At 43.1% G+C, this 27,213-nt stretch overlaps 1 protein-coding gene across 10 annotated transcripts in view; it reads right to left on the minus strand.

Moving 5' to 3' along the window:
• CYRIB (CYFIP related Rac1 interactor B) overlaps positions 1-27,213 on the minus strand; it is a 316,777-nt gene that overhangs the window by 13,382 nt on the left and 276,182 nt on the right. For all 10 annotated transcript variants that reach the window (XM_069220746.1, XM_069220749.1, XM_069220753.1 and 7 more), the window contains 3 exons: positions 15,598-15,675; positions 15,033-15,149; positions 5,846-5,925 (listed from right to left, as the gene is read on the minus strand). In XM_069220746.1, coding sequence (XP_069076847.1) covers positions 5,846-5,925; positions 15,033-15,149; positions 15,598-15,675 — 275 coding nt within the window. The remainder of the gene's footprint in view (positions 1-5,845; positions 5,926-15,032; positions 15,150-15,597; positions 15,676-27,213) is intronic.

The following is a 27,213-nucleotide window of genomic DNA, read 5'->3' on the forward strand; positions in this document are numbered from 1 at the left end:
GAGAAAGTGAATCAAAGGTGATTTTTGCCTCATTCAAAATCATTATCTGGCCCTTTATAAGTCATCATGTAAGTAAGGTTTGTTTTTTTTGCTCTCTTGCCTACCTGAATTTTAACAGCGTTTTTAAAAGAAGTGATGCTATCTCATGGCTATTACAAGTCCTCAAAGAAATTGCATCAATGCTTTAGTTAATATTTCCCCATCATTATTTTTGGATGACCAGGTTGTTGTAGTAAACTCCCTCTTGGAACTGTTGTCCACCAGAAATCGCATACTCGTTAGATTCAAAGATTGTATGCCCGCCAGACCCTTGAACTGCTGCAGAACCCTAAGTATATTTTGTCTGTTTAGAATCTCGAAAGATCCCTCGGACTCATGTTGGCAGAAAGATGTTGACTCCAGTTTACTTGCAGCTTCAGTGATATTAGCTGTGTCATAAGCATGGTGGCAGATACAGGTGTTAAGAACTGAGACTGCATCTGTGGGGTCAGTGGTGCTACTGATAGGTGCGAGATGCTCCAACCTTGTACCGTTTTGGAAGCACACAATTTTCCCTTGACGTCCCTCCATGATATATTAGTCTGACTATGGCTGTCGTAAAGGCGTTCAAAATCTATGCCATGGATATTTTCAACAATAATTTTGTTTTGTTACATTTATGTGGCTCATATATCGGCTTGGTGATGTCCCGGTCTTATTTTATTTCAGGGTTTCTTCTAGAGTAGAGTGCGCCACATTATGTACTTCAATTTGTTTGGATACATGGCTCGGACGTTAATGTTTCACCAAGGAAACTCAGATTTTCCACTATTCTTGGTTATGTGGAATTTGTACTTTAAGTGTTCCCGATCATTTGCTCTTGTAAGTTGGACTCCGTATGGCGATTTGTTACTGGGGATTCCTTTGATAAAGCAATCCAATTACCCTGGTTGTCCATTCTTTGTTTTTTTAGGCATGTGGTTGCCATGAAATATTGGGAAGTTCCATGGCTCATTATGTTGAGATGGCGTATTAACAGTTGCTGAATGGTTTGGCTTGTTTTTTATCTAATTTGTGTATTCCCCTTATAGGCTTTTTCTGCTGATGAATGGCTGAAATCCATCGGCTTGTTCTTTAGGTCCTTCAAGCGAGTGTTTATATTTCCTGGATTCCTTAGCCTTAATGGGAGGTCTCCCTTTGTTGTTCTGTCATTTGATACTAAATCTGGATTAATTTGAGCTTCAGGTAAACCTGACTTCTTCCTACTTTCCTGGTCTAGTTCCAGGACTGACTCTGGCACCATTTGGCTCTGATCCTGATGAAAGCAGAGTAACAGTGACAGTAAGGGAACCAGTACCAATGTCGGGTACGTTTCCCAGATCTACTAGGAGGCTTTCAGTTTTGACGGTGACAATTGTACCAAATCCACTATATCAATGCAGAAAGTTTGTTGAAGGTGTATCTTCAACGGTTCGGAAACTTCCGAAATACAGCATTATTAGTGTTTTCTTTTTCAGTATCACGATTTTTCGAAACATCTTAAGATTTCCGTCTGATTTGCAAAGAATGTTTGTTGTTCTACTAATATGAGTAATATTTTCTCGCATGTGTTATTTATGTCATTCAAAGGCAATAGAATCGGGTACATTGGTGGCATGGCTTTGCCTTCGACCAGTTCCTGTGATGGTATTTTCTTAGAATTATTCAAGTACTCTGTAAAAGAACGTGTACCCTCCATCAATAGTGCTTTTTGTTGCTTGTCTGCTAGTGTCATTAGCTGGCCCTTTTGGGACAGGCGCTGGTTCGAGGTGTCCGATCTTTTAGGTAGGTCACCGAAGGAGTTAAGCTCTTTTAAGCTTGAGTCATTTAGGGAGACTTTTGTGACCTTTAAGTACTATGCCGATTGCTCTGACCTTCCATGCATGGATTCACTGTGAGGCCAAGTTGGATATTCAGAGGGTTTGACAGCATGTTGATGCATTAATTTGAGATTATACTGTTGAGTTATTTTGCAGCAGAATGCCCTCACTACTTGCACTGTAAGTGAGAATACCTGCGTTGGTTGGAAAATGAATCAGTGGACTTTTCAATTCAAAGCATGCCTTAATTGTTTTTTGCCTTTATTTGCACGACCTTTAGTTTAAAGGTTGAGGCTTGCCAATTACTTCAGATATTTCGGAGTTTCGTATGCACTGTGATTTACTGGAAAGTTCTGTGTGTTCACTGGTATTTAATACTGTAGCTTGAACTCTTGTTTTCATAATGAGATACCACGAGGCCCAGGTATAATGATAAAAAGGAGGGAATGAATTAACGCTGCTCACTACCTCTTAGCAACCATTAGCTGACATTAGTGTCACAAACTCCTTGTGATTTTTTCTTTAATATTATTTCAATCAGACCACTCCCCTACTTAGGGTACCAGTTCCAGGACCTCGTTTAGGTGGTGGGTTATGGTGCCCTCCTGTGTTAGGGAAACTTCATTTTATGGTTCACATAGCTGGTCTCTAGAATCTGATGACTTGTGGCAGACAGCATCAAAGCCCATCTAAGTTCACAGCACAAGCTGTACTGAGGCTGCCAGCTGACCTCACCTTGTCCTGTGGCATGATTGTAAGATCAAAAGACTAGCTCTGCAGAAAACTAATACTGGCATGGAACTGCTCTCTACTAAATTACCAAACGCGTACAGCCCGACATTCACCATCTAATTCAAGAAGCCAAATCAGACACTAAGCCTGTTCGGGATATGTAGCTGGATGAGACTATTACTCTCAGTCGTAGTTGTGGATAATCACTCAATAGAAAAAGCAAATGGCACTTTTGCCCCAGGGAAGGTGGGAGGGGCAAGCAATAATACAAAAATCTAATCTGATGTCAATTTAAAGAGCTACACATCAGCTGCATTTACACCATTTGAACACATCACAGCCAAATGTATACTATTGCCTCTAGAGACCATTTCATTTGTAATAATTCACTGATTTCCTACGGGCCACTTAGTTTGAGACCACTCGTTTGGAATCGGATACTCCTGCTCATATCACCCGATGCTAAATTAATTAAAAACAAGTGATGGAGCCTCTCTTCGGTGGTAGGATGCAGAGGAGGGAAAAACGTTAGCAAGGAAATGATTGCCTAACAAACTAAAAAAGTAACTTTTGGCCTTTATTAAACGTGTCAGCTTGTCGGAAAGAATGACGTAAGGAAATGATGTACATATAGGGCCTGCAGCTCACGGACCCAGGGAGCAGAAATAAAGCAATAAGAAAGACAGTCTTTCACCGAAGAAGCCTTCTCCAAAAGCGCACTGCAGCCCAACTTGAAAGGCACAGAGCAGCAGACAGTAAGTGTTTTTTTCCACGAGCACCAAACAGGTCCACTCTGGGCGCACACCTAATAGGGCAAAGAACTAAGCCTTTTCTGGATGCAGAACCCACTTGTGACTGATTTGCAAGATGTCATCTGCTCAGGACATCTGTCCCTACATTCAGAGATCCGGCAAAAAAAACTCACGGAGAGTGAGACACCATAAAGTTCTGTCCAGCGCCACAGGGGTCAAGAACCATCATCGCCCTATTTGCTGATGCAGTTCTATTGTCCGTGAATCTAAACTGCCCAAGCAAAGACAGAGGGCAGTAATGCATTGATGTCTAACTGAATCGCCTGCAGCTTGAACTGTTGGATGTGGCACCTTTGTTTTGCAGTGACATCCTGATGACAGCCCGAGCTAAGAGATAAGGAATTGGGAACAATTTTGAAACTTTTGGGGAGGAAAGAAGGGCTGTTTACAAGTCAGATAGTTTAGCACCAGCCACCAAAGCAGGTCCGAAAACACACCAAGGAAATCTAAATGTTGACTGTTGGAATACCTCATGTACAAGACTACTGAGACCAGGGGTATCAATGAAGATTACGCATGTGCCGCTGGGTGAAAAGAACAAGCACAAAGCAGCAGGTGAGGTATTGCAGCAGTCACAGAAATAGGAGTATCATACCCTGAATGTCCTGGGCTCCGAGCAGAGGAAATGCCTTGACAGCCATCATGTTTAACACTGGCCCCCCCCCCCTCCTTTAAGGCCAATTAGGCCTGAGGGACCAATTCCCTTGCTCAGTAGCAAGAGCATCACCTTTTGGAAAATTCAAGCATGATCATCCAACACTGTATAGCCAGTAGGACAAATGTTGGGCGAGGGTTCCCAATTTGGATGATCCAATGGTCTGATGATGATGGCCCACATGAGTGCCGCAAAAGCAGACACACTGTCCTACAGGACACAACTGATTGCACAGATGCAAATTCAAGAGGTTTGGAGGCAGGGGCATGAGAGACAAAAGACTCTTGTTGGAGTCTTCCCTTGGCATGGCCACATCCCTTGAAGACACAAAACTGCAGTAGCTGATGCAGTGTTAACAGCGTTCAGATCACAACAGGATAGGAGCGATGAAAACTGCATGAATTTATGGTACTAAAGGTGGAAATTAAGAGTGCTGGGGGTGTCAGACCTACAGAGCATGCTATTGCACAGGTCTGCTTAGAACATTCCAGAACACTGTCAAAAGACAAGAGAGATTGAAAGGTATACCAATAATTACTGCCAGCAGGTCTTTGCAAAAAACATAAGAACGCATTGAGGCATATACGTGGATGGCAATTGGCCTGGTAATGGAATCAGCTGGGTCGGTTACGGTCCACCAAGGGCATTAAATTGGTTTGGCAGCATTTTCACCATCCTTGACGGGGTGAGCAAAGGGGTAACCTTTATGGTCCAGGAGACTACACATATCCAGTTAACTCTTCCAAAGAGTGCTGTAATAGCATGTGCCACTGGAAAACTACAGACAGACTATAAGATAAAAGAATCATTCTCCATACACAGTTCCCATCCGCCTGGACTATTACTAAGGAGAAACAGAGAGGAAAGAGTTGGCCTCTGCTCATAAAAGGAAGCCTGCATTAGCAGGCTTTTGGGAAGTGAGTGGAAAAAAAACCTTGAATCACTAAGCAATGGCTTATGGCACCAAGCTAAATAGTGATTAACCGCCGAAGCAGACAGCTTGTCAAAGGCCACAAAAAAAAAAAGGAGTTCAAACGAGCCTTATTAAAGGCTCAATGAAAAGGAAAGTAGACTCATCTCAGTAAGTTAACCTTAATTTCTTCCATAGGGAGTTCCGGAACTTCACTCACCTTATAGATTACAGCAGTAAAAGAAGCAACTTCCTCACAGGGAAGACTAACTAGACAATCAAAACGCACTTTAGGGAGCTGTCCAGTCTACAAGATATCTCCAATGCAAGGTAAAGTCCAACATCATATCAAGAGAATGATTAGCCAGGCAGTAAGGGGAGTCAGGATGGACAGAAGATTTTTCTCTGTAATGATTTTGTTTTAATCACTTACCTTCTGAAGAAGAAGAAATGGAGCAAGAGTTTCCAGGGTGGGGATGGAAGGTGGAGGGAAGTATAACCGCCCTAATGTACAATGCCAAATGTTAACATTCTTATAAGAAAATATGTAAAAACTGAAGAGAGGCGCCCCAAATCTATATCAAAAGACAGGGGAGGAAAAAAGAACTGACATAGTGGCCCTTACATGGCTCCCTGAAGTCACATTCCTCAAGCCATGACCAACTCCAGCCATCGGCACTGAAGAGCTTTTGGATCCAATTTGGGGCTTGGGGGAATTCACAAGGTGAGGAAAATCAGAAATCTGATCTCCAGGACCAAGCTCTCCATGAATTAGGCTGTGCACCATCACCCCTAGACAATATCGCTGAATTATCCTACATTAAAGTTTATGGAGTATGCATCAGATGCATTAAACAGTCACACTGTATTCTTTGGAAAGCTAATTAAAAATACTTACGGTGTTTCCAGCATCACTTTGCAGACACTAGCCATGGTGCTTAAACAATCAGTCGTATTTTCTATAGGTAAGTTTTTATTCTGTGGAAAATAAAAGTACTGTTTTAGGAGCAAGCACTATAAGAAAGTATTAAGAAACATAACAGGGGTATGATGACAAGTCAAAATGTGAGACTATCACATCTATTTCTTATGGCAAGTGAAAGGTTAGGATTTGAATTACAACAACTCTTAAGAAGGTGCTGCATGCAGCTAGAGGTTGCAAGCAGATCGTTTGGACAAGTTGGAGCTTTCCAACTACAGAAAACCTGATCTGTACATCAGTGATTACCTGCTTTTTCACTTCAGCTCAGTTATTGTAGCACACATTTATGAGAAGGTCCTCACACAGCTAATAAAGAAACCTTCTGGAGCAATATGTAACAAATGGCCATCCTATGCATTACAGGTCTTTCTCTCCACTCAATACATGATATTTTGAAATTGTATAAATTTAAATTGCTATTAGTCTCCTGAAACAGGGATGCACAGTCAATGTCTTGCCTGATTAATAGGATCTACAGAAAAAGAATAATTTACACATGGTTATTCTAAAAGGGGATATTTCGTGGTTATCTTGAAAATACAGTACATGGAACAAGATACTCAACTGTAACTACGACACACTAAGCTTTGTGCTGTGCTGTAGGCTATTCCCAAGGATCTCCATAGTAAAGAAAAAAAATCCTATGGTCTGTCAATATGAACAAAGCTCGTATTCACAAAATTCCTTAAGACAATAGCACCCAATAAAAATCACAAATAGCAGATTCTTATCAATGTTACCCTTCAAAAGATAAGTATTTCATTCTAGAGCTTCTTAAGTACACCTTGAACCAGGCAAGAAACGTAATGTGATATTTTTAAGCTGTCCCTCATCACCAGCACTTCGTAGTATCGAAAAAGATCATGATCTATGTTATGAGATGACAACAGAAGCGACATACGCAGTACATATAAGGCTCCGGGTGATGTCAGTTACTACCAGAATTTTAAATGTCACCACATACGTTTGGTATCCAAGGACGGAACCAAAATTATAAAACAAACAGGAAAAAAAAAAAGATTTCTCAAAGATAGGGGGTGGGCAGGTAATAAGAAATCTGCACGACGACCCACATCAGTCAGAAAGTACATTATACAAAGTAACTAACTTGTTCTTTTAACAGAAACACTTTCCGACAAATTATTTAAGTGAAGACTCCCAAAGCAGTATAGATGTGGGGTGGTTGAGGATCCGTTACTCAAGAGGAAAAAATGCAGAACTGCTCTACCAAATCGGGAATACTGCCACTCGACAGACATGATGTAGTGAGTTTAGCAAAATAATATACCTTCAAACAATATCCTGGAGAAGAACTCCTCTCAAAACAAAATAAGTAGCAACAGTGATCCTTATGGGATGCATTCTGAAAGTAGCCATTACTGATGCATTTGCAAATTCATAACACTAATACACCTTTAAAGAAAACCACATGGCAATAGATTGTTTCCTGGCTACCCAACAGTTTGCTAACAAGAGAAACACACAAATTGTTAACAACCCTGAAATTATTGGTCATCAGTGGATCAAGATTATGTAATCGTTCTTCATCCTTAGTAAATAAAGTGGAAAAAAAGAGAAAGCAATTGAGATAAATGAAATTCAAAAAGTATTTTGGCCATAAAGGTAGGCTGAACCCGCAAATAAAAATAACCTCCTTTCTGGGAAAATAAATGGCAATGGGAGGACAACTTGATAAAGCCTGATCTGCACCAGCATGTCTGTCTGTTGTTAATAGCGGTGTTCCAAGTAAGCAATTATAATTCACAATAACGTAAAAGGTTCAAATTGCTCCCTCATGAGAAAAGTTAGCAAAAGATTAGGACTCCACTGATGAGCAAGAAAAAAAAGGAAATGTTTAATTAATACGTTTAAAAAACCCTAAGTACCAACAGCATTGAGGTTTGATCTGGAACAAACAAACCAAAATAGCTGTTAGGTAACCTTTGTGCCTCTTATTAAGATTTGTCTTTGCCAAATGCAAGCCAATTCAGAGAATAACATTATCAACTTTAGAAGGATCCAAAGAGTTCACTTTGCATCATGATTCAAAGGCTGATCATGTACTACGAAAACCTTCCTAGTGAACGCTTGATAGGTGGTAAGTGATATATTTACCAAGCCCCTATCCAAATTGAACTTGGCTAATGTTGACCTTTCAGGATGCTTGGGTGAAACAACTGATTGTTCTGGTAATGGAGATATTCCCAGCATAGATCAAATGCCATGAAAGTTTTCCTTAGTGATGGGGATTAAATAATATTTGAGCAAAATAGATGACACTTACTAATGGGCAGAGTTGAAAAACAGCCACACATGGCACACCCCAACAAGCGAATGGAAAATCATTTTGATTACGAAGTTCTCATTCATGATTTGCTTTAAAAAAAAAAAAAGAACAACCAAGAAATCTACTTATGATTTTCCTTTAATGTTGGATAAAATACTAATAGCTCAATTTGTCTATCGCCCAGCTCCACAGGGCTAAAGCTTCTTGGCAAAGAGGTAGGGCGCCCACTCATCCTGGTTTGTTTAGGCAATGCACTGCACAAGTATAGTCGATAAAATTCAGCACCTGCTTGTGTTTCTTGTTTCTTTCTGAGAACGGGGACTACTGAAGGTCAAGCTGTCCAGATTCGCACCTCAACCAGATACTGAAGCATCCAAGATCATAAATACTTGTGGTAAGGGAAGATGAAATGACTAACTCCTCATTAGATCGTTTGGAGATGCCCACCACACCAAAGAGCTTAACAAGAAAAAAGGGGTAAGTAGGGCTCAGCCAAACTGTATCAGTTGAAGGCCCACTGATTCACGGTTATTAGTCGCTTTGGGAAGAATTTTGGTGAACCTGCTGGCAACTGAAGTCTTGTGGTATAGGACAGACAAATCAAACCTGCTTCAACACAGGTATGGAGATGTAAGGTGAAAGAATCCTAGACTACTTGCTCTCGGAATAATCTCTGCCTTTAAGACATCTGTTGCTGGTGGTGTAAAGAACAAGTGACTTACCTGTAGTAATGCTCTTTCTGGGGGATATTCTATTTAATCACAGATACTTCACCTTTTGAATAGTTCCTAGGCGCCACACTAGATCCAGAGGTTGTTACAGTAGTGCTCCTATGTGCCAGGCAGCTCCGCAATAGCCTTATTCCACCCTGAACTGACAGAGCAGAGCTGTATATAAGCCCCACCCTTGAGTTTCTTACTTGACCTGTTCAATGTTCTCAGGTGTAGCACAAGAACAATTAGAGGTATCAGTGTGCAGATCTCTAATTTTCAACCTTTTTAGATGGTACCAAAATGTCATTCCACAGAACTGGGAGGACGGTGAGGAATCTGCAGTTAGAGAAATTATCAACCAGCAAAAAAGGGTTACCGCAGGTAAGAAAGTTGTTCCTTTAACCACAGACTCCTCACCTTTGGAACAGATACCAAAGCAGTACTTTCAAAGGGGTAGGGTCTGTGGAGTGGACTCAGACCAAAAAGTCAAAATACCTTTCCAGTTTGACATGGCTCTCACGGAAGTAGTGCTTCATGAACATATGCACTGCCATCCTTGTCACAGCCTCATAGATGTCAAGAACAGACACTCTGTGTCAATGCAGTGGTATCAGCCCTAGCCCTGGTGCAATAAGCCCTCAGTCCTTCCTGGCCAATGCATAGCAAATCTGAAGGCAGATGACTATCCACTTCAACAAAGCCATTTTCTACATTGCCTTATATTTCTTTGCCACAAGGACCCTACAAAAATCTGATAGTTCTCGCCAATGGTCTTTGGTACGATCAAAGTAAAAGGCTCATTTGGGGTGCAGCCAAAGGAGTCGCTCCTTCTTTCGAGGGGTGACCCTGAGCAAACATCACTGAGGGTGATGGACTGCCTAAAGGGAAAAGGAGTCTCAACCAGTGAGAAGTCTATAGGGCAGCTGCACCAAGACCGCCTGGTGATCACTCACACAACCAGTTTTGACAGAAGAGGCAACAAGAAACTCTGCACTGGTTTGAGGGTTGCACATGAGAAACATCCGAACCAAATGAAGACTTCGCTGTAGAATCATGACTAGTTTGGGAGATAAAATGTGTGCCAAACCTTTAAGAAAAAGCATTGAGGCTTTGGGGGCCAAAGACTAAACTATCAATAAAACATCTGACAGTTTGGCTTACAAGGAGTGTGTGACTGACTCCACACCATGCCACAAAATTACCCAAGTGCATGGCATGGATGAAAGAATGACATCCACAACCTCAGGTGGTAGATCGAATGTAGTTAACTACTGTTGCTCAATCTCCATGCATGCAACTGTAGATTGCGCAGGTTCAGGTGCAGAACCCGGACCTACTGCGGTGACAGAAGATCATCCTGAAGCAATAGCCTGATCAGAGGGCAAATGCTCACGCCCATAAATTCCAGATACCACACTCTCCAGGCTCAATCTGATGCCAGTAGAAATTCCAGGGCTTGGTCATTCCTAATCTTCTTTGCAACTCTGGGCAAGAGAACCAGAGACAGAAACTCGCAGGGTAGTCCCTTGGACCCCCCCTAGCATAACTGAGTCACCGAAAGATAGTGTTCTTGGGAACTCCAATGTGAAGAAATCTCGACACTGCATGTTCTTGAGGGTACAAAGAGATTCAGCCATGGATTTCCCAACTGTCGCCAGATGTGCTGCACTCCAGCTGCTATTCATGATCCTTGGCTCAGGACACAACTCTACCGTGCTTCTTGAAGAACCACGGGGCAGCGGTGCTCTCCATGAGAGTCTTCACCAGCCTTCCTTTGATGGACAGCAGAAAGGCCTTCAATACTAGCAAAATGGCTTGCAGTTCCAACAGAATGATGTGGAGCTGTGTTTCTGTCCAAGACCAAAGTCTTCTGATCTCCACTTCTTTATGATGATCTCCCCAATACAGCTCTGAGTGGTGAAGGATCAGGTTGCCGTTGAGCACTACCACTGCAGAATTTGTGTAGTCTCCTCTGAACCCTGGATGACACAACAGGTTTTCTTGGCATTGGGGTCACTGAGACTTCAGTTTCCTTTGCAGAACTTGCATATGTCATCTGGCAAAGTGGACAATCTGTCCACCAAGCCAAGAATCCTCAGAGCTGCTCTGAGATCCAGAACAGAGATTGAAACATCAGGACAATAGTCAGAATGTCTGTGACTCGATGCAGCAGAGGAGCGTCCCTGAGCAGCACTGTGTCCCAAAAAAGCTCTAGCTCTGACAAACAAAGTGATTGCGAAGGAGTCAGGTCTGACTTATGCTCGTTAATCAAGAAACCAAAAATGTCTGGTGGTTTGATGTTCGCTGGAAGTGATCTATGACTGACTGTAGCAAGTCCTCCTTCAACAGCCGTTGTCAAGGTAGGGAAAAACTGGTATACCCAACCTCCACAGATGTGCAGCAACCACCGCTATCACTTTTGTGAAGATTCGAGGGGTGCTTGTAAGGTCAAAGGGGGCCAAGGCAAATCGGACATGCTCAGGGTCAAACCTGGACTGCAGGTAATATCAGAAGGACTAGGCACATGAAAGTGCACATCCAGACGGTCCAAAGCTACCATCCAGTCACCTGGAACCAGGGCAGAACCTGCGCCAGTGCAAGCATTTTGAATTTGCCCTTCATGCCCTTTAGAGGGATGAAGGCCTCCATTCTTCTTCAGCACAAGGAAATAATGTTGAGCCATCAGCAGCTGCTTTTCAGAATTCCAAGTTGGATGATTATCTCTTAACTGTCATCTTCAGTATTCACCGCACCCCCCACCTCCATCAAATGTTCATTTTGTGGGGTGAAGAAAGGGGGAAGGGGAAATCAGCTTCCAAGTATTACTGCTTATCACAGTTCTAGTATCAAGTCTTACATCAGTTTCAACATAGCACAGCTAACAAAAATCAATGGCCCTGACATATCTAGGCTTCTGTCATATGATGTGCATGAACCTTTTAAAATATCATCATGGAATCGGGCACAAGTCAGCAAATTTGACATTCATCTAAAAAAAAAAAAACATACAAGGGAAATAGCCAAGATTGCTGCCTAGACACAAATGCCACCATAGAGCATCACTTTGCTGCATGGCAAAAGGTTGTACAACAGCAACCAAACACCAAGCACATCATGAAAAAGCTCTGCAGTTCTGGGTCCACCTCCAGTGGCAGCCTGGAGGTGATGGAGAAGATGGCATTGTAAGGCCCGCTGCCCAAAAATACCTTGTGCTATCTGGACTCCTGGGTGCAAGGTGGAAGTGCCTCATAGCAAACAGCTAATGAGCCCATGTAGCTGAGACTGTTGGGGGTCCCAGACAGCATGCACTGGGGTAACAAGCTTGAGTAGGGGAGCTTGCTGCAGACAACCAGTAGTGAGGAAAGGCAAGCCTCTACTTTCATGTGGATAAGGCAGACTCTCCTGTTGAGCTTCAGACTGCAAGCCTCTCTGGCAATACTGAAAATATGAATTGGGTAACTTTATTCACACAAAACCCTGGTTATCAACAAAGCAAAGGTCTGCCTTAAGGCTGCTGGACTTTGAGTTCTATAAGCCATTTGGGTTTAAGGCAGAACAGGGAGTGACTCTTCTGGACAGAATGACAGGGAGTTTTGTTTGTTTGGCAAGTAACATTAAGGCAATCAACAACCTGTGTATTTATAATGATTGCAGAAGCCTGTTTATACTATGACTGGATGTTGCAGTAACTTTAGAGACTACCACATCAATCACTCTGCACAGCCCATATTCCCTTATTTGATACTGGGCAAACTAAGACAACACACCAGCATTGGGAGCCAACTTCACAACTGCTATGCAAGTCCTTGAACTCTTGCATTTGCATTGTGGCAATGGCCCACTACAAAGCCTCCTACAATCCACACTGCTAGCCCTCAATGGCATCTTGCGAGCCCCAGCACATTGGCCACATCACTGCCACCCTGGTGGAACTCCACGGACTCCCCTTGATAGCTCGTACCATCATCAAAACCAGCTACATCATCCACAAGGCTATCATGACTAACACCCCTACTTACATTGCTGACTAACTCCCCACCTCCAGTGGCTCTCCACACACCTGCAGCCAGGACACTATCAAACTGGAGACAAATAAATGCTAAAAGGAAAATCGATGTAACAGGCCGCCATTAACGGATCCAGGATATAGAAAGACATCCATGTGTTCATCAGAAATGCCCCAAACCTGCTCTGATTATGTCTCATTAAAGTTCAGTATATGCAGTAACAGTCCACTTTCAATCTCAAACTAGCCACCCTTCTAATGAAGAGTGTATCTTTGCCTTTGAACTTGTAAAAACACTGCACTACGTTTCATCTTGGTTCACACTACTACATATACATCTTCGCATTCTAAGACATCAAAGGCAACTTGGCAAAAATGGCCCACATTGCTGAAAAAAGTTCACATTTTGAGGAACCCTAAACAACGGAGACAACAGGCCCATCCAACAAATTTGATAGAATAATCACAGTCACGCTACTAAGACAGCATATGGAAAAACCACAAGATCGTCTGAGAGAAGAGTGTTGAAGAAAGAACCGCAAAGCAAGCAAATTCCAAGGAAAGGGATGCTAAATACAGAATAAGGAGAAACTGAATGATTTGGAAGACAGATTGTGGAGGAATAAAGTCTGTTTGCTCAGTTGCCCTTGTAGTAAACAGAAATGTACCCAGAGAAGGCGTCCTCAATTTAATCCCATCCTTGTTCATAATAAGGAACTGGCAGAAAAGATACAGGGAGGCAGAGCACATAGGACACCAATCCAGTGAGTGTCCTAGGTCGAGATCACAAAGTGTTAGCATTCCAACGATAAGGTTCACAAAAACTCAAACATCTAACAGAAGGGCAACAACAGGGTGACAAACTTTTAATAGACACCAGAATTTTGTTATTCTCAGACTGTGGAGTGTGCATGCAGAGAACGCACTGCTCTTCTGGACTGTAACATAAAGCTGTAGAAATAAACATTCCATTCTGCCTACTACCCAAGATCAAAATGTACATCAAGGGTACAAGACAAAAAATATTCTACAAATGCTCAGAAGATTTTTTAATCTTCAAGACTTATTGTCCCATTCCTGGAAAGGAAGGCAAATCTGTGCAAGCATGAACAAAATACATTTTACAGAGAGTGAAACGCATTTACTCTAAATGTATAGTGCATAGTATGAAGATCATGTCAGCAGGTGACAAGAAGACTAAGGTACACAGTTACAATGTTTTATCAAATTCAGCCACAAGCACCAGGCTAGGAGGTTAATAACGAGTGTAAAAGGGAGCGGAAGCATGCATCCCTCACATTCAAGAATTAGAATGAAGGGGTGTTGTCTAATCTTTAACCACTGACTTGTTGAAAACCACAATTTGTCTCCTTTTGGCAAAAGAGTAAGACTGACTGATGAGACATACTAGGAGTTTCGAGGCAGTGATGCCCATTTTCCATGTTAACAGGAGTGATAAACTGGTTTGAACACTCAATAGCACAAAAAGAGAAGGTGCACCCCACCAACCCTTAGAAAGACGACAAGCATATCAATGGACTGCTTTACTTACTGGCTTGCAGAACAAAAAAATTTACTTCCCAGGTTGAATCCACATGCTTGGTAACGGCTTGGAGAGACAAGAAACAGCACTGTACCATACAGTGACAGGCCCAGCAGCCGGTCATTAAAAGAAAAGATAGCTGTACTCCTAAATCTGCCTAGTCTTGCTAAGTAGGCAAAATAGTGTGATGTTTGCTGTAATAATATACATCACTGTTAAACCATTGGAACTGTAAAACAGTTGCCATTATGTAATGCAAGAATTTCAGAAGCTCTTGGCTTGAACAATGTAAGTGAGACTATACAAGTTAAATTCCTTCATATGGGAATATGTATCCTCTGTTAGTTTGGCTGGCACATCATAATGCCCATTTCTGATTAAGCTAAGAAAACGAAACACACAAATTTATACTGAGAAGTGCATCTTTACCCTGAAGGGGTATGTAATCTGCACTTCTAGGACAGTATTTTTTATGTGGCTTGCATAGAAAAAAAGCAACTATTTTACTGAAGTTAATACAAATGAATCTCTGTAGTACAGGTATGCGCACTTACTTCTGACACAAACTTTGTTGTTGCATCACTCAACGTTTTCAGCATTGGTGTTGCTTCTGCATAAAATAAGGACATTCTATTTGCCATTTCATTATTAACTTCATTTTCTCCCTCTGCCTGCAAATGAACATTAAATTAATATGAAAAGGTAGCAAGTGAGTCATTTGACAAATGTGGTTTCTAAATTACTATTTATGGCTAGCAATCCAGTAAACAATTAAGAAAAAACACAACATGAGCACAAAACCTAAATTCAGCCCAAGATGCACCTAGTATAGAGGACAAACAACATTGGCACAGTCTACATAGGATAAGAGTCAGTAAATGAGCGGAAATTGGTGGTGCTGAGCAAACTCAGTATCCGAGAATTGCTGACAACAGGTCACGATGTAATTGTAATCTAAAATTGGCAATGTCCAAGAAGGAAGGGTTCACTAAACATTGCATGCATACTTTACAAAAGAAAAAGCAAACTCTTATATGTATTATCTGTAAACAACATGTCAAAAACAACCTGATCTACACTGTGCGTAAACGAAAAAAATATTTCTACAATTTAGCTTACTGGAACATTGTTAATCCGCATACGACTTAACGTCCTTCTGTAATAGCTGAAGTCATTCTGTATAGCAGGATTTGTCATCTAAAAAAAAAAACAATTAGATTAATCTAACAACGCAAAAGCTTCAGAACTCGAACTAAAATATTTAGAGGAAATGTAAAAAGTGTATTTTGTTAAACAACGTGCAATGGTTAACTGGAAATATTAAAACATTTTTAGAATTCGAGAATATGTACATATATTGTTGAATAGTTAATATTTTATTGATCTTTTGTTCAAGTATGATACTAAAACTTACAAAAATGTATTATTTTATTTAGTTAACTTCTAGGGCAACAAATGCTACCATAACAGAGCTTAATGGAACAGCAATTTGTTACTAACAAAGCAGTACAACAGATTGGCAAGTATGTTGAAATGAAAAATACTAAATGCTGAATCACGAAAAACGCCTCAGACACATGTATATATTTATAGATATTTTTTAAAACAATGGAACTTTATAGGCCCAATTAATTGAACGTTTTGGGCACACATTTTTTACTTGTGTGCCCATAAAGATTGCAAGAGCCACATTCCGGATTCACATCTCAGTAATTGTAAAGCCGTACCCTCTAAAAAGGAATACAAAAATGTGCAAATTGCGCCACTTCAATGGAAATTGTGCATTTGCAAATCCGGGGCTTAGGGAGGATTTATCAGCATTCCTAAGAAAGGTGGAGTGGGCTTAACCTTCAATATGTAAGTAACACAAACTTGTAATTTTTACAGTATTCAACTAATGATTCCACCCTGAAAACAATTTGTATGTAGTTTACAAGTAGGGAAAGGACCCAGTGTGTTTGCTACATGGTAATGGGGAGGTAGCCCCTCTGTATTTCGTTAAGTGCCAGGAAAATTATTTCTTCACTGTGAGTTTCCCTCCAGAAACAAAAACGTAAATGCATTTTTCCATTAACATCCAAAATACTTAGCTGCATACCTGTTAGAATTCTGCATAGGTAAACGCTTACATATTTCAGTAGTTATGGATATCTACAACCGAAGTGTAGGTCAAGACGAAGAGCATGTACTGAGCTGTTTTTTTCATACACATTAGCAAATAATGCAGTACTACATGTTGCACTTGCAAACGTATTTGATCACTGGCGGATCAGATGGGATATTTGACGGTTTGGAACACAGCAAAGCTGTGAGATCCCGAGTCTATCAGTAGTCACTTACTGTATGTTTTGGCGAGCAGTCCTGTGCCAATTCAAGCAGTTTAACATCTTGGTTTCACAGGAAGGAAGAATAAAGGCCAGAACAGTGGTTCAATCTGCTGAAGACCCACGATCTTACTAGTTTTGAGTTTGTGTCTGGAGACATTTGAGGATGTATATGTTTATAACAATCAGATCTACAATGATGTGAAGCAGTGGTCTCAAGCCCTCCCCCCTGCCCAATGCAAGTCGTGTTAAAAAAAAAATACAAAAAAATACAACAAAAAATCAGGCTCTCCAAAATGAGCAACTTTTTTTATTCACAATTATTCTATAAAACTGGTAGCTGTAAACATATTTAGTTGTTGAAGCACAGCGCATTTATGCTCAGACATACCTTTTAAAATGCTCTCAAATACAAGTTTGACCACATAATGAGTAGCTTGGTCTCCATAATACAAATATACACAGAATTATCCTTTATTAGAAATAATCAGTATGGACTTTGAAGGTCACTGACGAGCCCTTTGATAGCTACTTCCAACCACAACACAAGACAAACGATGTTACAGAGCAGCCTACTAACTTTTTTCACCAAAATACACAGCACTGTTTTCAGCAGGATGACATCTTAGCTAATGCATAGTCCTTCCTGTAATCAATACCAGCCACAACACACCAACCCAACTCCACCCCTCCCCCATGTCAGCAGGACCCCTAGTTTGAAGAACTATGTGAAGGCACCTGGAGCTACCCCTACATTACGGATTTACATTACTGGGTACAACTGCTTGCTTAGGGAGGAGCAATAGGAGGTTAGAGAGCATGTCATATGTTTACGGAATTTGTGATGAATAAGCAGGTGTTTAAGGTCGGGTGTGGTAAACCAGATGATACTTTGTACAGTATGCCAGACAGATTTAAAAAGAGCTTTCAAAAATTGCATGAGGTGCTTCAGTTGACCAAGTAGCCGGTGTTATAACTATCAGATGAGCTAGGGTTATGGCTGGTGATTACTCTACCTAGAGCATTCTTGGGATGGAGGAGTGAATAATGAAGGAGCAGCTCTTTCACTGGTGGTCATGTGGAATTTGAAAGACACTACTCAGTGTAGAACTACAAACTTTACTGGGTTGACTGAGCTGACTGAACCAGGATGAGTGAGGATCCCATTATCATTCTTTAATCATTAAGGCTTCAAGTCAGCGGCCTTGATTTTCCATGTTATTTCTCACACTTGCCGCCCCTCCCCCAGCCTCCAATCCAAAATGCCTGGACTGGACAACAGCACTCTCAGATATGAATCAGTGAACCGTGTATATATGTAAGAGAAGGGCAATGGGTGGAGCTGAGAGTGGAGGTTCTATTAGTCAGTCTTCACATTTCTTTCTGTTCTATTTGTTTAATCTTTCTTTAAAAAAAAAGGCAAAACGTTTTGTAAACATGTCTCCACAGCAGTTGAAGATGAACAGTTTTTCATTGATGCACTGGAGGAGATAAGTAAGAAAATGAAAGCAGAAGAAGAAATTAAAGGAAGAGAAAGGCAGCAGGGGTGTTCAATTCCTACAGCCCGACGCCCGGGACATAGTGTCTGAGGTCAAGGACAACAAGATTTAATTTTACTTTGTCCTCGGGACAAGCAAGCACAACCCCCTACAGCACAAACCCTTTGGCTGCCAGTTTACAGTACCATCCTATGTCTGCAGTTTAGTTAATATTTGTGACCCTGTTTAAGCTGTTCGAACTTGTATTTATGGTTCATTCATTGCAAACCCTTTATTATTAGGATGAGTGCTTTAAATAAATGCTGTAAGTTCGGACTGCACTATTGACTGTTTCCAGTAAAAAAAAAAAAAAGTGTACAAACATTTGCAAAGTTTATCAATAAGATGCTACATAAAAAACTCCCAGAATACTCTCTGATTAAATACAAACAGTTACAGAAGCTTGAAAGCAAGTCTGATGATTCTTTGCTTTCAAAATAAAATGTTCAGAAAAAATGCAACTAAGAAAAAAACGTTTTGCTAAACTACTGTGAAATTTTAGGTACCATTTCTTTGAAGCAACATTTAGTAAAATGCATTGATGCATGCTACTATTTACAAACAAAATTCATAATAGAAAATCATTGTACCCAGTTTCCAACAAGATTATGGGAAACCTGAAAATAAAACATTGGCAAAGCCAATAGATCCAAAATTGGTGGTCAGTTTTTTTTTTTTTTTTTTTAGTTCTGCCAATGCGCGTCTTGTTTTGACATGGCCTTTGTAAAACTTTATTGCTGTGGGAACTAATGAGCCCTCATCACTGTAATAAACATTTGCAAAAGACAAAAACGAGAGATTAACACAGGAGTTCCTGGCACTAAACAAAATTACATTGTGTGCCAATATGCTCTGTGAGAATGAGCAGATTGCAATCCCTCACAGTGAAACCAACTGAAAGATGATTAGCGAAAGAAAGATAGAATTTTAACAGGAACAAAAGGTCTTGGTTAAGGCCAGACCTAATTAGGGGCCCAATTCTTTAAAAAACTTTTTTTTAAAGTGCATCCATGGTATATGTGTTTGCACTAGTGCAGAGTAACGTATTTTATGAACTCACAAGAAATTACAGAAGTAGACCAGAAAATCGTACTACTAGAAAGTATTTGGGTACTATAATTTAGCACAAGCAAATATGCATGTGTAGATTTATTAATGCAAAATTCTATTGAGCGTTTACAAGTTCACTTTCCCTCCAACCACTCTTCCCCCTCCAACCCACCCAACAATGGACGAAGCTTTACTTATGCTCTTCTTAGGTGTAAATTTCCAAATATGCAAGTTAGTAGGTTCGCACAGACTCAAAAGGGCATTCCAACCTTTGAACTACTGCTTACCGCTGTCTCCCGCACCGCTACGTAAATCTGCAGAAAGGTGGCTGCTAGTATTAAACCCTACTATAGTATTAGCCCCGGCATAAAATGAGATGCTAATGTCGGAGCTCTTATATAATAGGATTGCTGCCATAATTTGTCACCGTGCTACACAGCACCAAAAGGACAAAGTCAATTTCTTTCACAGGACAAGAAGATTTATGACGCAACCTGTCCCATGGATAAGTAGATATTTTGCTAAATTCCACACCCCTAAGGAAGTCAAAATGTTTTCCAACTTTTTTTCTATAACTTTTTTTCTCTTATGTTCACTTCCCTTGCCCAGCAGGTCCTATTTGTGTGTCCCTCAAAACTCTGGACAACCTCTAGTCATCTTTCAATTCCAAAGACTACACTGGCATTCATCCTACTACTTTTGCAAGTCCATACCCCCTCCACTGCTTCCAGACTGCTCTATGAATCAGCCAAGAGGCATAGAATGCATATGGGAGACAGCAAGTCTGCAGCTTTTGTCCACAAAAGGTGTTAAGGTGGGCTCCACAGAAGCCTGGACACAGTTTTATAAAAGAGAAGGCAATCTTAGATTTGAACTGCGTCAAATGTGTAGGCCTAACTGGATTTAAGGACAAACACTGGCAAAGCCAAACTGGCAAGCCTATAATGTTTTATTGTGAACAAAGAAAAGGGAACACCACAGTTCACAAAATGAATTATCCTTATTCTAGAAACTCAACATATTTAAAGGATGATCCATATCAAAGCTAAAGAAAACGTTCTTTTAACTCCTCATTAGCTGGGAGCCATACTTCAGTATCAAAAATAAACTTTATTGGTAACAAAATTCGGCCCAGCCAACGCATTTTGTCCTATAAGGACTTCATCAGGGTTCGTAGATTTCATATATGGACAGGTTCCCAACATTCCCTCAAGTTATCGGTCCTGAAAGATCATATTACTTCCCAGAGCGATAAAGAATAGCAGTCACCGCTAGTTTTTTGTTTTAGCAAACCTATGCAATAGATATTAAACATATAACAGTAGTAAGAAGTAAAAATCTCACCAACTAAAGATGGAGTACATATGGTTTCCGTAGGAAGCTGGCTCTCTGTACAGTGCACTAAAACGAAGTACACTGTGCAGAGTCCAGTGGATCCCTAATTGGTATTACAGACACAAGTAGATAGGACTTAAGCTCTATGTGTGGTAGTGTGGGCGAGCAGTTAAGCTAAGAGGGTAGTGCTAAGCATTTGCTTTACTCACAGAAGCAATGAGACACACTCAAAGAATAAATCAGAAACCAATTTAGAATAATAACAATTATTTTAATATCTTTCATACCCAAGAGCTACGTAATCAGGTAATTATACTTTCAATCAAATAGTCTGCAGTTTCAAAAATAAACAGTGCAATGTTTCAGTACAGCAATGTTAACCTATGGGAGTTTTGCAGGTTAAGCACACGACTTACAAATCCAGACTTCAGGGTTTTAGGTCAACACCAACTAAGGTTTAAATCAATACTAAGAGTGCATCCACAGCAGCACAGGAGCAGCCATTTGCAGAGGTAAAACTCAGAGTAGGGTGCCCAATGTTAACCAATGGAGACTAGGGGGTGAACCAAGATGTGCTGGTCACATGTGAGTAAAGTGGTGTCAGAGGTTGGTCTCCTGAGGGAGAGCCACAAGGAAGCACCAAACTTACACCCACAGGGGCAGCTGAGTGTAGAGTGCCAACACAGCGTTGGGCGCCCAATGTAAGTCAAAGGGGAGATCAGTTTTGGAAAAAGGTTGCAGGCTCAGGCCAGGAGGCTGAATGAAGAACCCCACAGCTGCCCAGGTAAGTTCTGAAGAGGACATAGGGACACCAAAGGTCCAGTGCCCCAACACCCATGGCTCCGGGTGCAAGAGTGTCTTTTAGCATCGGAAACAGCTTACCGGACAGGTCACGGTCAGGGGGAGTCTTCAGATTGAGGCTGCAGGCTCTGAGACAGAGTCAGGCAAGGGTCAGTCAACGGTAGACTCAGAAATGCTCGGGAACCTTCACAGGACTGGTGGGCAACTTGGACTCTGGCGGTGGTCATTGGGTGCAGAGGTGGATGCAGAGTCGGTTTCACGGTTCCTCAGGGCAGAGTTCTTTGTCTTTTAAGTTGGTTGTTTCTTGAACAGGTCTGCTGTTCTCAGGAGATCTTGGTCTTTATCAAAGGCAGGCAGTCCTCTCAAGGATTTGGAGGTTGCTGGGCTACAGGACTGGTCGTCTTCTGGTGCAGTATCTTCAAGGGCTGCAGACAGGCTTATAGGGCTGGGGTCAAGTTAGCTGCTGTCTGCAGTCTTCTCTGCTGGTGCGACTCTGTAGTGTCTGCCTCTTCTGAGGTCATCCTGAAATAAGTTTTAGGGTTCAGGGGGGCTACCTAAATATTGAATTTAGGGGCATTACAGGGAGTGGCCAGTGGGAGCCAATGGGTTACTCACCTATAGAGTGACTAAACCCTCTTTACGTCCACTTCAGCTCGTCCACCGTAGGGTTTGGGACTGGCATGAAGTGGGCACTCCTCCCAATTTAACTCATTTCCCTGCCTGTGCTGCCACCAAAGGTGGGGTCAGGACACAGAGGTTGGTCATCTCCATCATCTGGAGAGACCTAGGTCGCATTACAAAGGTGGTAAGTTCTTTGAAGCTCCCCACTCTGGAATGTCCATCCTGCCTGGGAGAGGAGCTCACACCTCTGCCCAGAGCAGGCCTTTGTTCTGAGCCCTTGAGAGCATTGGCTTTCACCTCAGGGGGGCAGAACTTTGTATAAGGTGGCGGCACTGGTTTTGACTAGTCAGTGGCCACGGTAGGAGTTGGTAGGTGTGCAGGGGGCACATCTAAGGTGCCCACTGAGTGCATGTATTAATAAATCCATCACTGGATTCAGTGAGGGTTTATTAATAGGAGATGTTTGATACCAAACATCCCTATCTTCAGTGAAGCCATCATGTAGCTGGGGATCTCATAATGACCAGTGTCCAGCACACGTACTTAAAATGACTTCCCTGTTCACTTACTACTAGGGGTGACTTACATATATTGCATGCAGTGTAATGGGGACAGGGGACACAGGCTGTGCCCCATGTCGTGTTTTCATTTCAGTTCTGCACCAAGACATGCAGGCTACGAAGGCAGCCCTGTGAGCACTTAGTAAGAGGGTCCCAGATGGTGGCACAATTCGTGCTGCAGCCCTCAGGGGCTTTCCTTTAGTACCTCATGCCCAAGGTACCAAGGGTACCATTTACTAGGGACTTTCAGTGGTAGCTAAAGGTTTGCCAATTGGGAAAAACGACTGTGCAGTTTTGGGTGAAAGATCTGGCACTAGTGACCTCCTTAGCAGGGACCCAGTGCCCTTCAGTCGAAACTGCACCAGAAACCAGGCAAGTGTGTGTCTGTGGGTGGGGTTGGGGCGGGAGGCGTGTCAAAAGAGGCACCTTCCTACAGTTTCAAAACAAAGATATGTCCCACTGCCAAAAAACATTAAAAAAATTAAGTGAATGCAGAAAGAAAAAAATATTGGCCTACCAGTCCTTAAGATGAGGGGGACTACTTTCGAGATAGATGTGCACATGTGAAAGAAGAAAAATGCATTTAATTGCACTGTAGAAAACCAATGGCTGAAGAAGGTAGACTAATGCTGTGGTGGGCCAGAACGAAATGTGAGTGTCACTCGAACAGACCAATGGTTGAATAGGTCTGACCAAAAGCTCTCCTGGTTGTATACAAATGCATATGTTTTTATTACGATTCTTTCGGAAAATAAGAGGCTGGAAAGACTGCAAAAGCAGTACCTTGGCTAGACCTAAAAGTGATTATTTTGCCAATGCTTTTTAAGAATGTTGAAACGATGTGTATGGGTTTAGGGCCAGCAGTGAAAAGAAGAGGGTCAAACTTAACATGTTTGACATAATTCTTATTAATTGTTTCAGTCTCTTGTCCATCCTTCCACGATCTCTATCATCATGACTGTAGAAGACACAAATGATTAGATCGGGTTACCCAAATTCCATTAGAGGATATGACTCACAATGTATCTGCCTTCAGACACCTGACAGCTCTACTGATTCTACCAGGTCTTAATACCAAAAATACTGTCAAAAGCAGAGTGTTTACCAGCCATCCAAATATGTTAAATAACACAAAATATGACTAGCAGTACTAGTATGAGAATGCTGAGAAAAGGGAGATCAAGCAATACTGCAAGGGCAAAAAACTGTCAATCAGCACAGAATTATTATTCAGAGGGTTAGGTTAACAGGAGGTGATTATGTCCAGGTGCCTCACAGTCAGAACAATTGAGAAGCCAACTGTTCTCCATAGTCTCTAAGACAGCAAATCAATACCTCCAGATAGTTTATGTATTATTATGAAACATTCTAAAACTGAATCGCAACTACTGGCTAAAGGAAAGATTCCAAAGCATAAGAACGCAGAAGCTGGCCAGTGATGAAAAAACTTGTGATATGTTGGATGCAAAATAAAATCCCAAGTTTCTTGCACTGTTACTGAGAAGACTGATCAATAAATGCACAAAGCAATCCTGGAGACACAATCAAGAAAATAAATAAGGGGTCTCAGATTAAATTACATAATATACTATTGATTTCTGAGAAATGAATGTACAGCTTGCTTCTGGGTTGGCAATTTTTTTATTTTTTATTACAAGTCACTGGCCTAGGCTACCATAGCCATTTTTAGGTTGAGCCTGCGAGAGCAAGAGCTCTCACTTTGCAAGACTCTTGTGTTCAGTAATGGGCTGTGAACCCGCCTGTAGCTTATCATTAGTTGGCATCATTGTCGCTCGTTTTCTGCCTTTTCATTGGCCATGCATCACTTCATATTCTTGAGGTGGCGCATGGAGCAAGTACAGATTAATTAGCTCTGATAAAGTGTCCCTTCACTGGCCATTTGCTGCTTGTGCTGGAATTCAGGAACTACCTAGTGCTCCAGCACCATAATTCCAAATAACACAAAGGAGCTTTCAGGCAGGTCGCTCCCCTGCACCGCGTGCCGGTGTTGCCGCTGCTCTTGCTAGCCTTTTTCTCACAGCCCTCATCTCCCCGCCTTCCTCTTCAAATTATTTCTCCTCCCGCCGCTGCATCCCTGCAGCCCCACCCTCCTCTTCAATTTCCTTATCCTCCCACTGCTGCGGCCCCCACCACCCGCCCTCCTCTTCAATTTCCTTTTTATCCAGCTGCTGCGTCACCACCCCGCCCTTCCACTTCAAAATACTTTTCCTCCCGCCACTGCGTCCCTGCAGCCCGCCACCGGCCTCCCATTTGCTGCCCCCTCCCTCCCACCTCCCCTTACATGGCAGCAGCTGCACAGCCGCGTCCAGACCGCGCCCAGGGCCAGGACCCAGGGTCCCCAAGACCACCACGGCCAGCAACGCCATTACACCGCCAGCACCCTCCGCGCACTCAAAACCGGTTGATCACACGCCTGCTTCCTGGCCTCCCCTATGCACACCCAGGGACCCTTCACCTGCCGGAACAGCAGCCTCACCAGCCTCCAAATCACCAAACCTCCTGCTGAGCGTGACCCAAACTACCTCCGATGCATCCTACTCAACACCGGCTCCGCATGCAAACACGCCGTCGAACTGAGACCTGCTCAACATCTCCATCCCAGACGTCGCCTTCCTGACGGAGACCTGGATGAACGCCTCCTCGGCCCCAGACATCGCCATAGCCATTCCAGATGGCTACAAGATTACCCACAGGGATCGTACCAACGGAGTTGGAATCGCCATCGTCCACAAGAACACCATCAGGGTCACGACCTGTACCAACAACACCCTCAGCATCGCCGAACACCTGCACTTCCAGATCCACACCAACCCCAACACCACCCTCAGAGGAACCCTCATCTACAGACCCCCCGGAACACGGCCTCAGTTCTGCGACTCCATCGCAGACCTCGTCAGCAGGCACGCCCTAGCCTCTGCCGAATACGTCCTCCTCTGCGACCTGAACTTTCACCTGGAGAATAACGACCCCAACTCGACCACCCTAATCGACAACCTAGCCACCCTCTGACTCAGACAACTCGTCACTACTCCAACACACTCCACTGGCCACACGCTGGACCCGGTCTTCTCTGCTAGCCCCCACGTCACCTTCAGCCACACCACCGAACTCCCATTGACTGACCACTGCTGCATCCATTTCACCTTCCAGAAACCCACCACGCACCACTGCACCCACCAGATCCCCCACCGCAACTGGAGCAAAATCAGCCAAGACCAGCTGAACATCAGCCTCGCCCGAAAACCACCCACTGAACCCACCAATCCCGACCTCGCAGCCTACAACCTCTGGCGCTGGATCGACGACTGCGCCAATACTCTTGCCCCGCTCAATAAACCATCCAACAGAGGTGCCAACAAGGGAGCCAGCTGGTTCACCACGGACCTTCGAGCCTCCAAGCAAACCTGCCAGAAACTGGAGAGAAAGTGGCTCCTCGAACAGACACCGGACAACCATGCCGCCTTCAAGAATGCCATCCGCACTCACCATCACCTCATCAGATCTGCCAAGAAAACCTCCTTCAAAGACTGCCTAAACAACAACGCACACAACAGCAAGGAGCTCTTCAACATCGTGAATGAACTCTCCAACCCCAGCTTCAGCACAAACGACATCCCACCTTCACAAGACCTGTGCAACTCCCTTGCCGCCTTCTTCCACCACAAGATCACGGACACCCATGACAGCTTCAACAGCCAGACCACCCCGCCAATCACCGACTCCTCAGACTCTCCACCCACCTTCAACTATGACCCCCTACTCGTCTGGGCCAACGTGAACGAAGACGACACAATCAAAACCATGCGCACCATCCACTCTGGATCTCCGTCAGACCCATGCCCACACCACATCTTTAACAAAGCAAGCGCCACCATCGCACCCCACCTCCGCAAAGTCATCAACATCTCCTTTGAGACCGCGACCTACCTTGAGAGCTGGAAGCATGCTGAGCTCAAACCCCTACTCAAGAAACCCATGGCGGACCCAAGAGACCTCAAGAACTTCCACCCCACCTCCCTGCTCCCATTCCCGCTCAAGGTCATCGAGAAGATCGTCAACAGACAACTGACCCACTACCTCGAAGAAAACAACATCCTGGACCCACGCCAGTCAGGGTTCCGCACCAACCACAGTATCGAAACCACCCTCATCGCCGCAGCCAACGACATCAGGGCCCTGCTTGACAACGGCGAAACTGCGGCCCTCATCCTCCTGGACCTCTCGGCCGCCTTCGACACAGTCTGCCACCGCATCCTACGCACCCGCCTCCACAACGCAGAGATCCGGGACAAAGCTCTGGAGTGGACCACCTCCTTCCTCTCCGGCAGAACCCAGAGCGTCTGCCTCCCCCCCCTTTCCGCTCCAAAGCCTCCAAGACCATCTGCAGCGTTCCCCAAGGTTCGTCTTCAGCCCTACACAAGTCAACGTCTACATGGCCCGCATCGCCCGGCTACACAACCTCAACATCATCATCTATGCCGACAA

The sequence above is a fragment of the Pleurodeles waltl genome, chromosome 2_2 (genome assembly GCF_031143425.1).
Source record: "Pleurodeles waltl isolate 20211129_DDA chromosome 2_2, aPleWal1.hap1.20221129, whole genome shotgun sequence".
Classification (NCBI taxonomy): Eukaryota; Metazoa; Chordata; class Amphibia; order Caudata; family Salamandridae; genus Pleurodeles; species Pleurodeles waltl.